This window comes from Lepus europaeus, chromosome 7 (genome assembly GCF_033115175.1).
Source record: "Lepus europaeus isolate LE1 chromosome 7, mLepTim1.pri, whole genome shotgun sequence".
Taxonomy (NCBI): domain Eukaryota; kingdom Metazoa; phylum Chordata; class Mammalia; order Lagomorpha; family Leporidae; genus Lepus; species Lepus europaeus.
The window spans coordinates 66,068,008-66,081,747 of record NC_084833.1 but is presented as its reverse complement, the minus strand read 5'-3'; the positions used below and the strand labels follow the sequence as shown (position 1 = coordinate 66,081,747).

Here is a 13,740-nt window from a genome sequence, read left to right as displayed (position 1 = left end):
CTTTACTTTGTGGATTTGCTTCTCGTTGCTTCTGAATAATCCTATGATTAATCTTTTGTTTCCTCAGTGTTCCAGTGTGGTGCAAATATCCAGGGTGACACCCAAATTGGGTGTGGTAGATCTTTTTGTCAGCAGGGAAGAGGACATGGTCACCTCTCTTGGTATAATCACACCTTCACCTCATCTCTTCCAAAGTGATCAATGTCCTGGGTTAGCCCACTGTGGCTGCAAGACTCACCCATGCTGCCATATAAGCCACACAAAGGATCTGTGCATTTCTCATGTGAACATGGATCCTGTTGCAATGACCCTCCTCATACAATCAGGGAGCTCTGAGCCTTTGGCGCCACACACAGTGATTGCCCAGAGACCCAGCTACATCCTACAGCACAGTCAGAGTCCCCACAGTCTCCACACACAAGGCTCCCACAGTCACAGGCTGCAGAGGATCTGCTCCACCCTACTAGGTTATCCTGTCCACAGAGAGGCAGACATGTTTTCAGAGCCAGCTGCCTGTGGCTGCTCCACATAGGTGGTTTGAACCCCCGAGCCTGTTATATGTTGAGAGACTACTGGTGTCAAAATGGCACCTTGTTCCCGCCAGTTGCTGGGCATGGGCACAAGAGCCACTGCAGCTGCTACTGATGTCAAAATGGCCCCCTCTGCCAACTGGTTGCCAGAAGGCATTGTTGGGGGATAGGGAGAGAGAAATGCGTCCCTTTTTTTGCTGGGTTAGGTGATACCCTGTCCCCCTTAAGGCCCCAGGCTGGACTAAAAGACAGTGTACTCTGCCAGTCACTCTGGCTATACTGCCAGTGGTACAGGCTTCTGCAGCCTGCTCTCATCTCATTCTCCAAAGCTAGCACTTCCTCTGGCTCTTGGCTGTGGGGGTCTTGTAGTGTCCATGCTTGTTGCTGAGTGTCAGCACCTTCTAGGCCAATCCACATTGTCCTTCTTCCTTCTGTAGAATTTTCACTGCAGCCTTCTTTCCAACTCTTCCCTGGGAATGTACTTCTTCCACTTTTTTGCTTCTATTTCCCCCTGACCTAAAGCAGTGCATACTTTCCCTTTTCCAACTAGGTATCCCGAATGTCTTCAGCTCTCATAGACACTTCCAATTCCTGTTGTGCTGTCATACTTCTTTAAAAATAATTTTCATATTGTATCATTGTTTATAAGTCTGCTTTTCCTATCAGAAAATGTGAGAATAAGTATGTTCTATGCTTGATAAGGGTCAGATTAGTATATTATCCATCTATAAATTCTCCAAGTCAAGCAGAACACACTTAGCACACATGACACCTTATTATATCTGCTGATTATCAGAATCCATCCTAATAGTTAATGATCATACATCTCATATGGCTGTAACTAAACATTCATAGATGATTGTATATGCAGATCTTTTCAGAACATCACTACCTAATATGGTAGCCAGTAGTTGCTCCAATGTGGCTAGGGAACATTGAAAAATAAACCTAATATGAATCAAAATTTATTTCAAGTATAAAATAAACACATTTCAAAATATGAATTATCTTACCAATAAATTTTATATTGATTATATTCATATGTTGAGTACTTCAGATATATGAGGCGAAATGCATTACCAAATTAATCTCACCTATTTCTTTTTACTTATCTCAAGATGGATACTAGAACATTTTCTAACTTTTAAATTTATTTTTATTTATTTGAAAGGCAGAGAGAGGAGAAAAAGAGAGATGGAGAGGGGCAACCGGAGATCTCCTACCTACTGGTTCATCCCCAAATCCTCACCACAGCTGTGGCTACGCCAGGCCAAAATCAGGAGCCAGGAACTCCCTCTGGGTCTCCACATGGGTAGAAGAGACTCAAGTACTTGAACCATCATCTGCTGCCTCCCAGAGTGTGCATTAGCAGGAAGTTGGCTTGGAAGTGAAGCTGAAACTAGAACCCAGGCAGTCTAATACAGGATATGAGCATCGAAGAGGTGTCTTAATAGCTGTACCAAACACCCATCTCTAAAATATTTTTTAAAATATTTAGTTTATTTGAAAAGCAAAGTGACAGAGAAAGGGATAGACAGAGAAAGAAGGTATGCTGATTCACCCTCCAAATGCCCACAACAGCCAGGAGCCAGGAACTCCATCCTTATCTTCCACATGGATAGCAGGGGCCCAAGCACTTGAGCCACATTCTGCTGCTTTCCCAGGCACATGAGCAGGGACTGGATCTTAAGTGGAGCAGCTGAGACTCAAACTGGTACTCTGAAATGGGATGCTGGCTTTGCAGGTAGCTGTACTACAACACCAGCCACAAAATATTTCAAATTATATATGTAGTTCACATTTTATTACAAATGCTGTTCTAGAAGGTACTGAGTTAATTATGGGAAACCAAGGGATAAAAATTTGGAGACTAGACAACTGGCTTCCTTACAGCAAGAATCCTTGTATAGCTCTAACACTTTACCAGCTAGTAGGACTGGCCCATTCAAATGGATGCTATAGAGACTTGAAAAGCTGTAGGCATCTAAGAATAAGAATGTACTGTCTTGGTGAACTAACTCTTTAACTCTTTTAAAGATGTTTCATTGTAATTTTTTTTGAAAAAAAAATTAAGGTTTATTTATATATTTGAAAGGCAGAGCAACAAGGAGAGAGAGAACACAGAGTGAGATATTTCTTTTTTTTTTTAATTTTTTTTTTTTATTTTTGACAGGCAGAGTGGACAGTGAGAGAGAGACAGAGAGAAAGGTCTTCCTTGGCCGTTGGTTCACCCTCCAATGGCCACCGCGGTAGGCGCGCTGCGGCCGGCGCACCGCGCCAATCTAATGGCAGGAGCCAGGTGCTTCTCCTGGTCTCCCATGGGGTGCAGGGCCCAAGCACTTGGGCCATCCTCCACTGCACTCCCTGGCCACAGCAGAGAGCTGGCCTGGAAGAGGGGCAACCGGGACAGGATCGGTGCCCCGACCGCGTCTAGAACCCGGTGTGCTGGCGCCGCAAGGCGGAGGATTAGCCTAGTGAGCCGCGGCGCCGGCCCAGAGTGAGATATTTCATCCACTGGTTCTCTCCCCAAATGTCCATGATAGCCAGGGCTGGGCCAGGTGGAAGTCAGAAGTCTGGAACTCCATCCAGGTACTCAGACCATCTTCTGTTGCTTCCCCAGGTGTATACACAGGGAGCTGGATAAGAAATGGAGCAGCCAGGACTAAAACCAGCACTCCAGTTGGTATGTTGGCATCTGAAGCCACAGCTTAACCTGCTGTCACAATGCTGGTCCCCATGTGATCCTACTTTCTAACACTGCTCTAAAAGCACACGATAATAGCAAAGGGACAGTCAAAAGGCCCTACTGTTTTCACTTGTTTCCTTTTGGACACCTTATCTGCTTCCTTCTTTACTTCACTGGGTTGATTTGGATCCCCTGCCTGGAAAAAAACTAGAGAATATAAATCTTATTTTTCCAAAAAATAAAAATCATAAACTCCATGTGTGATTTTTCTTTAAAAAATGTTACTTATTTTTATTTTATTTACTTGAAAGGCAAGGAGATAAAAGAGAAAAAGAGACAGGGAGAGAAAGAGGGAGAGATATAGAAGGTGCTCCCATTCACTGGTTCACTCCCCATATGCCCAAGGCAATAAGGGCAGGGCCAGGTTGAAGTTTAGAGCTAGGAACTCAATCCAGGTCTCATTAGGGTGCCAGGGACTCAACTACTTATGCCATTACTCCTGCCTCCAAGGGTGAGCATTACAGGATACCAGAATCAGGAGCCACAGGTGGCTGTCAAACCCTGGCAATGGGATGTGGGCATCTTAATGGCTAAGCCAAACACCTGCCCCTACAAATCCTATCTTTTAACCACCCTTTAGTTACATGTTCTTTTCTCAAATTTGAAGTGTGTCTAGATTCTCTGGATTAAGAGAAATAAGCATTTAATCATTTTTGTCATTACTAACCTGCATTTCGTATTTCAGAGTCATGTGGAAGCACCAGGATCCCATTCCTACCACTGAAATTAAAACAAATTTTAAAAATTAGCATAAAATTATTTGGGATTATCAGAGTGACTTGAGAAGACAATAAGATATTTCAAAGCATTGATTTTAAAGGAACACAAAAGTACAGGATAAATATTTCTCTCAAATTCCCTGTACTAAGTGATTTACTAGACCAACATATTCCACTATTTCTAAAACACATAATCTGACACTCAGGTAAGCTTTAATGCTTACAGCTGGTTAGCTACTCTTCGGTACTCCCTTGTACTTCAGATCTAAATTGCTGTGCTGTATGCTTACTAAGAGACTCAGTTATGTTTGTTACCAATCCTGTTGATGCCACTGAATTTAGTTATCAGAAATACGACTGCAAAAAGAGAGCTGTTGTTGCTATATGAACCATTTTAGATGCTACAACAGATTCAGTAAGAGTGAGTTGCTAATAACAACTGCTGTTGAATTAGATGTGAGAGAGGTATCTGTTAAAGTCTGGAAAAAATAGTAAAAACTTAAAAAGATTCTGTATTCATGTGTTAAGTTCTTCCACCAACTGCCTGAATTTTAAATGAACTGTTTCTGTTTTAGGGTATTAAAAACTGTCTTTTTTTTTTTAAAGATTTATTTATTTATTTATTTAAAAGTCAGAGTTACACAAAGAGAGGAGAGGCAGAGACAGAGAGAGAGGTCTTCCATCTGTTGGTTCACTCCCTAACTGGCCGCAACGGCCAAAGCTGAGCCAATCCAAAGTCAGGAGCTGGGAGCTTCCTCCAGGTCTCCCACATGGGTGCAGGGGCCCAAGGACTTGGACCATCTTCTACTGCTTTCCCAGGCCATAGTAGAGAGCTGGATTGGAAGTGGAGCAGCTGGGACTCGAACCGGCACCCATATGGAATGCCAGCACTGCAGGCAGTGGCTTTACCCACTATGCCACAGCACCAGCCCCAAAAACTGTCAATTGTAATACACAAAACTCTAAGTAGAACTAAATTTAGGGTCCCATATTCAGAGGTCATGTCCTACATCAAATCTTTCTCAAAGACTATACAACTGGATGTGTTAACAAAAATAAAACTTAAAGAGGGTGTATGGGTATGTATGTGCATATATATACATATATATATATTTTTTTTCAACTTCAAAAGAAATCAACTGACCAATCAGCCCTTATAACATCTAACAACAGGACTTCTTCTCTGATTAGGTTCAGTTCAGCATTTACTAAGCACTTCCTATTTGCCAAATTCAGTTCAGATGCTGAGGTACAAAGATCAGATTCAGTCATTGGCCTTTTTTTAAAAAAGATTTATTTTATTTATTTGAAAGGCAGAGTTACAGAGAGAGGTAGAGACAGAGAGAGAAGTCTTCCATCCATCCATCCGATGGTTCACTACACAGATGGCTGCAACGGCCAGAGCTGTGCCGATTCGAAGGCAGGGGCCAAAGAGCTTCCTCCAGGTCTCCCACACGGGTGCAGGGGCCCAAGGACTTGGACCATCTTCCACTGCTATCCCAGGCCATAGCAGAGAGCTGGATCAGAAGACGAACCGGTGCCCATATGGGATGCCGGCGCTTCAGGCCAGGGCGTTAACCCGCTGAGCCACAGCGCCAGCACCCCCGCCCCCCCTTTTTTTTTTTAAAGATTTATTTTATTCAGTCATTGGCCTTTAATAAAGCAAATGTTGTAATGGAGGAGCCAGGCAAAAGGAGCCTGTGCATGGAGATATGTAGAGTGCCGTGGGAGCACAGAGGAGGGACATTGTAAAGGAAATCAGAGAGAGAACGAATGACAGTAGAGGATGTATAGGAGTTATCCCAACAAACATGCTGAGTAGGAATATCACCAAATAATTCATAGATGCCACATGAGAAAAAATTTAAGGTATTTGTTACTCCTGCTTTTTTAAAAAGTCACAACACAAAACATTGTTATTACATTATTTTTACTGCTCAAAATAAGATGGGAAAAATAAAAATAGATTCTACACTCATTTTACCAGAGATAGTTAATGTTTTACTTTGTTTTGTTTCCAAATGATAAATTAGAAGGTTCAAAGATGCAGCCGGCGCTGTGGCTTAACAGGCTAATCCTCTACCTTGCGGCACCGGCACACCGGGTTCTAGTCCTGGTAGGGACGCCGGATTCTGTCCCGGTTGCCCCTCTTCCAGGCCAGCTCTCTGCTATGGCCCGGGAAGGCAGTGGAGGATGGCCCAAGTGCTTGGGCCCTGCACCCGCATGGGAGACCAGGAGAAGCACCTGGCTCCTGGCTTCAGATCAGCGAGATGCGCCGGCCACAGTGGTTATTGGAGGGTGAACCAACGGCAAAAAGGAAGACCTTTCTCTCTGTCTCTCTCTCACTATCCACTCTGCCTGTCAAAAAAAAAAAAAAAAAAGAAGGTTCAAAGATGGAAAAATTATTTAAGGGAAGGAAAAAAACCCATGTGAGTTACTTAGTCACACAATGCACTATGAAGTACAAAAATAAAAATGAAGCGGGCTGTGTATCCTGAAAGACAGAGCAGCCACTTCGCTTTGCCTTACTCATGGACTCTTCTATTCAAACTCTTTCAAAATGTTTTCTTGTTACTTTATATTATATAGCATTAAATGCCTGATTTTTCTATTTTGAAAACATTTTTAATGTATTTGACTTATTTGAAGGGCAGGGACACACAGACACAGACACACACACACACAGTGCTCCCATCCATTGGTTCAATCCCCAAATGCCTGCAACAGCCAGGCGCTAGAAACTTAATCCAGGTCTCTGCCATGGGTGGCAGGGACCTGACTACTGAGGCAGCTCTTGCGGCCTCCCAGGTGTACATTAGTAAAAGGATGGAATTTGACGCAGAGCCACGACCCAAATGTGATACAGGCATCCCAATGACATCTCAACCACTAGACCAAACTCCCGCCAGTAAATGTCTGATTTAATTTCAAGAGATCACTACAACTTGTTTCCATTCAACAATCTGGGCAACACATAAAACAGGTTTCTTAAGGAAAATCTATTCAATAGCTATAGGGTTACAAACTCCTTTTGGACTTGGTGGAGGGGGTATCTTTAGATTTAGACCTCCATTTTCTTTATTTCCATCAATTCATTTACAAATTACTCTGCTGCAATGGACATTTCTGTACATAGAGAATACAAAGAGATGTAACAGAACAGCATCACCTTTCTCCATACAGTATTTTCTATGTTTCCCTTTAAAGCAAACTATAAGTTTATGCTAAAGTTTGTTTATACTTGTCTTATTGCAGTATATTCACATACCATTAAACTGATTCATTTAAAGTATACAATTCATTGAGGGTGGTGGGAAGTTTGGTGTAGCAGTTAAGAATGCCTAGGTTTGAGTCTCAGCTCTGTTCCTGAATCCAGCTTCCTACTAATGTGCACCTTAGGAGCCAGCAGTGATGACTCAAGTGATGGGTCCCTGCCACCCACCCTTGCGGGAGACCTGGATTGAATTCCTGGCTCCCAACTTCGGCCAGGAGCAGCCTTGGCTGTTGTGGCAACTGAAATGAACCAGTGAAGGGAGCTCTCTGTCTCTCTTCCTCTATCTCTGCTTTTCAAATTAAACATATATAGTTTTGTTTTTTTTGGTTTTTTTTGACAGGCAGAGAGGACGTTGGTTCACCCTCCAATGGCTGCTGCGGCCGGTGCACCGCGCTGATCTGAAGCCAGGAGCCAGGTGCTTCTCCTGGTCTCCCATGCGGGTGCAGGGCCCAAGCACTTGGGCCATCCTCCTCTGCACTCCCAGGCCACAGCAGAGAGCTGGCCTGGAAGAGGGGCAACCGGGACAGAATCCGGCGCCCCGACCAGGACTAGAACCCTGTGTGCCAGCGCCACAGGCGGAGGATTAGCCTATTGAGCCGCGGCGCTGGCCAGCGTATTTAGTTTTTAAAATATAAGTATTATCTGTTAATCAAAAATTTTTAAAAGCATGCAGTTCAGTTGTTTTGGTACATTCAGAATTACACAAATATCATATTAACCTACATTTGGAATATTTTTAATACCCCCAAAAGAAACCCCATGCCTATTAATGATCATTCTACATTTTCCCTCAATCCTTCTGGTCCTAGGTAATGATTAATCAACATCCTGTCTCTATAATGCCTATTCTGGCCATTTCATATAAATGAAACCATGCAACCAGTCTTTCATGTCTGGTTTCTTTCACTTAATAATATTTTTAATATTCATTCATGTAGTAACAGGCATCAGTGCTTCATCCCTTTTATAGATGAGAAATATTCCATCATATGGACATACCACACTTTAGCTTTCCATTCACCAGGTGATGGATATTGTTATGGACTGACTGTATTTCTCCAAAATCCATCTGTTGAACCTATCCTCCAGTATAACAGTATCTGGAGGTGAGAGCTTTGGGATGTAATTTGGTTTAGATGAAGTCTTCATCTTATGCCCTTATAAGAGAAAAAGATCAAAGCTTGTTTCTCTGCACAGAGCAAAGCCATGTGTCTGCAAGTCAAGAAGAAGGTCTTCACCAGGACCTCAATTAGCCCACACCTTGATCTTGGACTTCCCAGTCTCTAGAGCTATGAGACAAATGTTCACTGTTTTAGCCACCCAGTCTACGGTGTTTTGTTATGGCAGCCTGAGCTAAGGCAGACAGCTGTTGTTTCCACATTTTGGCCATTATAAAAAGCTATGTAAACATTGATAAACAGATTTTTATGTGGACTTATGTTTTTCTTTCTCATAGATGTATACTTAGGAGTAGAAATACTGGGTCATATGGTTTAACACTTTCAGGAAGTATATTTTAAATCACCCGTACCATTTTACATTCGCACCAGCAATATATGAAATTTCACTATAATCTTATCAATCCCTACTGCCTGACTTAGTGATGACTGCCATCCCAGTAAATGTGAGGTGGTATTTCATTATGATTTCAACCAGCATTTCTCTGATGAAGAACCCATTCCTTTTCAACAAATATTCATTCTGTACTTAATGCTCCAAGCATTTCCACTGAGCAGAAGAGGTGAACAACAGAAATGTGGTTTCTGCCTCAGAACTTTATCCAAACCATGAAAATTACAAAAAGGAAGGTTTCAGGACTATGGCAATCTCTTCAAAGTGTAATTAATTACCTCATATGGGGGGTCAAAAGACACAGTTAAGCTAGGAGTTGAAGGATAAGCTGGAGTTTTTTGTTTTTTTTTTGTTTGTTTGTTTGTTTGTTTGTTTTTTAAGGGATCATCCTATGTAGAAAGATTATGCAGAGTTAATTCAGATTAATTTTTTAAAAATAAAGAGAGCTGGCCGGCGCCGCGGCTCACTAGGCTAATCCTCCGCCTTGCGGCGCCAGCACACCGGGTTCTAGTCCCGGTCGGGGCACCAATCCTGTCCCGGTTGCCCCTCTTCCAGGCCAGCTCTCTGCTGTGGCCAGGGAGTGCAGTGGAGAATGGCCCAAGTGCTCGGGCCCTGCACCCCATGGGAGACCAGGAGAAGCACCTGGCTCCTGCCATCGGATCAGCGCGGTGCGCCGGCCGCAGCACGCTACTGCAGCGGCCATTGGAGGGTGAACCAATGGCAAAAGGAAGACCTTTCTCTCTGTCTCTCTCTTTCTCACTGTCCACTCTGCCTGTCAAAAATAAAAAAATAAAAATAAAAATAAAAATAAAAATAAAAATAAAGAGAGCTTGGATTAGACCACCAATGATTTGGAATAGGAATCTGATGATGAGACTGGCATGGCTTTTAGGAGCTTCACTAATAAGAGCTTTTAAATCCATGTTAAAACCTGATTCAGGGGCCAGAGTAGTTAAGTTGTCATCTGTGACACAGACATGCCATATTGCAATGCCAGCTGCAGTCCCAGCTGCTCTACTTCTGATCCAGCTTCCTGTTAATGCACCCTGGAAGGCAGTGGAAGATGGCCTAAGTTTTGGGTATCAGCCACCCTGTGTTAAGATAGAGTTCCTGGCTCCTGGCTCCTGGCTTTGGCCTGGCCCAGACCAGGCTATTGTGGCCATTTAGGAAATGAACCAGTGGATGGATGATCAATCTTAATCTCTCTGTGTCTCTTCTCTGTCATTTGGCCTTTCAAATAAAGAAATAAATCTAAAAAAAAAAAGTTTGATTCAGATTTGGACTTTGTCCTAAGGACAAAGTAAAACTGTTAAAAAACTACATGCACATATACATATGGGATCGGAATGATCTGTTTTGCCTTTTTTAAAAAATCACTCTGGTCACAAGGCAAGAAATATCTAAAGAAGTAGCCTCCCAACTCTGAGAGCAAAAATACATTTAATGAACCTCATTTATGCATATTTACTTATAAAGTATACATACTGTGGTGCTAAGATACCATATATATTTTAAAACATATAAAACAGAATTTTGGAAAAATGTAAAAGAAGAAACATATATCCAAACATTAGAGCATTTTCCTTTTGTGTCCCAACAGACCATTTTTCTCATCCCCTGGAGTATGAGCATCCTATGTGGCTACTTTAAGTGACAAAGGCACTTATGCAAGGCATACACAAGGCTTCATAATCTAATTTCTCTCATCGTAACGACTGTCCCTGGTCTCTCTAATCTCACACTGTCAACACTAGTCTGCTCTTCTTCACTCATTTTAAACTTACCCTGTTCTTTCTGCCTGGAATACTTATTCCCTCTATTATCCAATCCTCCCTAGCCCAACCTAATTTTCTGCTTATTGAACTCTTATGCAACCTCTAGATTTATTTTTTGCTCTTTATTATAATCTTTAAAATTTCTTTTGAAATATATATATTTATTTAAATTATTTTTCTGGGGGCCGGCGCAGTGGCTCACTTGGTTAATCCTCCGCCTGTGGCGCCGGCATCCCATATGGGCACCAGGTTCTAGTCCAGCTGCCCCTCTTCCAGTCCAGCTCTCTGCTGTGGCCCAGGAAGGCAGTGAAGGATGGCCCAAGTGTTTGGGCCCCTGCACCCACATGGGAGACCAGGAGGAGGCACCGGGTTCCTGGCTTTGGATCGGCGCAGTGCACCAGCCTTAGCAGCCATTTGGGGGGTGAACGACAGGAAGGAAGATCTTTCTCTCTGTCTCTCTCTCTCATTGTCTATCTCTATCTGTCAAATAAAAAAAAAATATTTTTCTGAACCATTTATGAAAGGGTAAGAGATACATCAATCCTTTTACTTAATACTTTGTTACCCAGATCCTTCTAAATCAAAAATTCCTCTGCTCCCTTTCCAGTTAAGTCTACCATATAAGACATCCAAGAAATAATATACACTCTATTTCCAAATCTCACAAAAAAAATCCTACAAGGCAACCGTTATTATTCTCATCAATTGAGATTAGAACTAAGCCTGTCTGATCCTAAAGTCTTCCTCTGTGCTATAGCTCCCCTTAGAAGCAATGAACAATAGAAATTTCAGAATTTTGGTAAGGTGATAGGAGAGGTGGTGTTCAAACACAGAACTTTTTACTCAAGAAAAGAATCTATGGTATACTATCAAGTCAGTAAGAAGTTCAGCTAAGAAAGACACAAGGGTCTCAGAGTGATGACACTAAAATGGAAAGAGGCAAATTCTAGAGATCACAAAGATAGAATCTAAAGACTTGGCGAGTAAGTTACTATGGGAATCCAGAGAGAGATGGAAGAGGACTTGTCAAGGATAAAACTGTGATTTCTGTGACCAGGATCTAGGAAACCTGTGGCACAGGAAACAAAGGCAGGAAATGGTTTGCAAAGGGAACAGGGTGAAATAAATTTGGATTCCTGAAATCAGTCCCTTAATGTGAACCAGGCAGAGGAAATGCAATCATATCTCCACATTTCATAACTAATCAGAGGAGGTCAGGGAGCATTTTGATTGCTTCCTTTCTAATCAATGATTAGCTCAAGTGCTCTCCAGACATTAAAATATTGAAAATGTGACCATGAGAATAAACACTGACATCGCGAGCCTCTTAAAATGCTTTATCATTTATCTGAGCTGTCTATACTCAGAGACAGGGAAACTATGACAAGCTTTAATGGGGGTGGGTGTGGTAAAAACCTTCTAGCTGTAAAAATCATAAAAGTCATAAAAGCAAAAGAGCAACTTCAGCAATCCCACCAAAGTTTGCTAACTTGATTTATTTGCCTGATTTACTTCAGTAGAGGCTCTCATTTATGAATGATGTGGTGGAAAAGAAGCTGCAATTTAAGAGTGTACACAAAATTGCCCTGAAAAGATTCAGGTACTTTAGGAACTATTCTTTCAGTTTACAAACTTTGGCAAGTCAGGGCTGATCCAAAACTTGAAAGGATCATTTCATGGTAAGAATGTGAATCAAGACAAAATTAGAGGCATCAAATAAAACAATTCAAAAGTCAGAAGGGCAATTATAAGGCACATATTTAGAATCAAACATATTTTTATTAGGCAGGAAGAAAATGAAGAAAAGATGGGATTTCAGATTTGTCTTTAAATTTAAGAACAGGTAAGTAAACATTTAATATTTTTTCCTCTCAACAGAAGTATTTTCTGTGATTTTAACAATGCTTTCAAGAGAAAGTCTCCAAATCAGCTTTAGAAATTTTTTTCCTTTTAAATTCTCCCAGTCATGATGTTCTCTAAACTCTGACCAAAAATAATCAACTAACAATTCCCCAAGATTAATTAAGGTACCTCATTATTCACTTAAACGACTGAGAACTACTGGTGTGTCAGGGGGCTTATGATTTAGTTTCAAGTTCCAGTTTGTCTCAGCGAGGCTCAAAGTTCCCATGTCTGAGCCTCGGTTTCTTACCTGTAATATATGAAATAATGTTTCTGATCATTTTCAACATCATGAAACTGTAATTACAAGTAGTATATGCTCTATATGAAAACTGCCATCAGATTCTAACAAATTGAATTCTGGTCTGTATTTAGTCTAAATAAATCTATATTTAGCCCACGTATTCAGTTTAAAATAATTCTCTGGTTCCGCGTGAACACTGCTGATTCCCGTCTCTGCTAACACTCAGCGTTTCCCCTACAGCAGGACCAGTGCTTTCCTCCCTCCTTCCTGAGCCTCAGTGCTTTTAGGTCTGCACTTAATAACAATCTTCCCTGCATCACCAATTTCTACCTCCAGAATGCATTGTTCACATATTCTCTAATATCTCCAAAGACCACCCTCTTGCCCCTCTGTCTGTGCTCTTCAGTTTTCTGAGTTCTGAAAATAACTGCCTCTCCTTTCTCATCTGTCTTCACCTCTGAAGCACCCTTATGAGGGAGAGGGACAAGAAACTAGGCCTGGGCAAATATCAGGGGCTTCTTAAGAGGTTAGATGTTCCCCAGAGTCCAGCGGGCAGGACGTTCTCTGGGAAGGAAAAGTCAATCCCCTTCAGAGAACCTCTAGGCACGCCCGGAGCAGAACTGCCCCTCCCCTCCGGGAAACCTCTGGGCGCGCCCAGAGCAGAGCTGCCCCTCCCCTTCGGAGAGTCTCTAGGCGCGCACTTATGATGTCACTGCGACCGGCCAATCCTGTAACACCTCAGCACTCTCCCTCAGCATTCTCCGGTATGCTAATTGTCCCTCCGAACCAGCCAATCCCGTGCCACCTCTGCATTTTACACCAGCACTCTCCACCAGCATTTTTCGCCAGCATTCTCCCATATGCTAATGTCCCTCTGAACTGACCAATCCTATGCATGTGCATTAGGAATATGCTAATTCGTTGCCTATATAACCTGTGTGAAACTGCCGCTCAGGGCTCCTCACTGCCTGAGGTGGG

General features: G+C 42.3%; 1 protein-coding gene across 3 annotated transcripts in view; it reads right to left on the bottom strand.

Annotated features, from left to right (window-relative positions):
- Positions 1 to 13,740, bottom strand: part of ACER3 (alkaline ceramidase 3) — a 141,486-nt gene that overhangs the window by 77,573 nt on the left and 50,173 nt on the right. For 2 of the 3 annotated variants that reach the window (XM_062196751.1, XM_062196752.1), the window contains exon 3: positions 3,944 to 3,996. The exons of the other annotated variant lie outside the window; for it this stretch is intronic. In XM_062196751.1, coding sequence (XP_062052735.1) covers positions 3,944 to 3,996 — 53 coding nt within the window. The remainder of the gene's footprint in view (positions 1 to 3,943; positions 3,997 to 13,740) is intronic. 3 annotated transcript variants of the gene reach the window in all.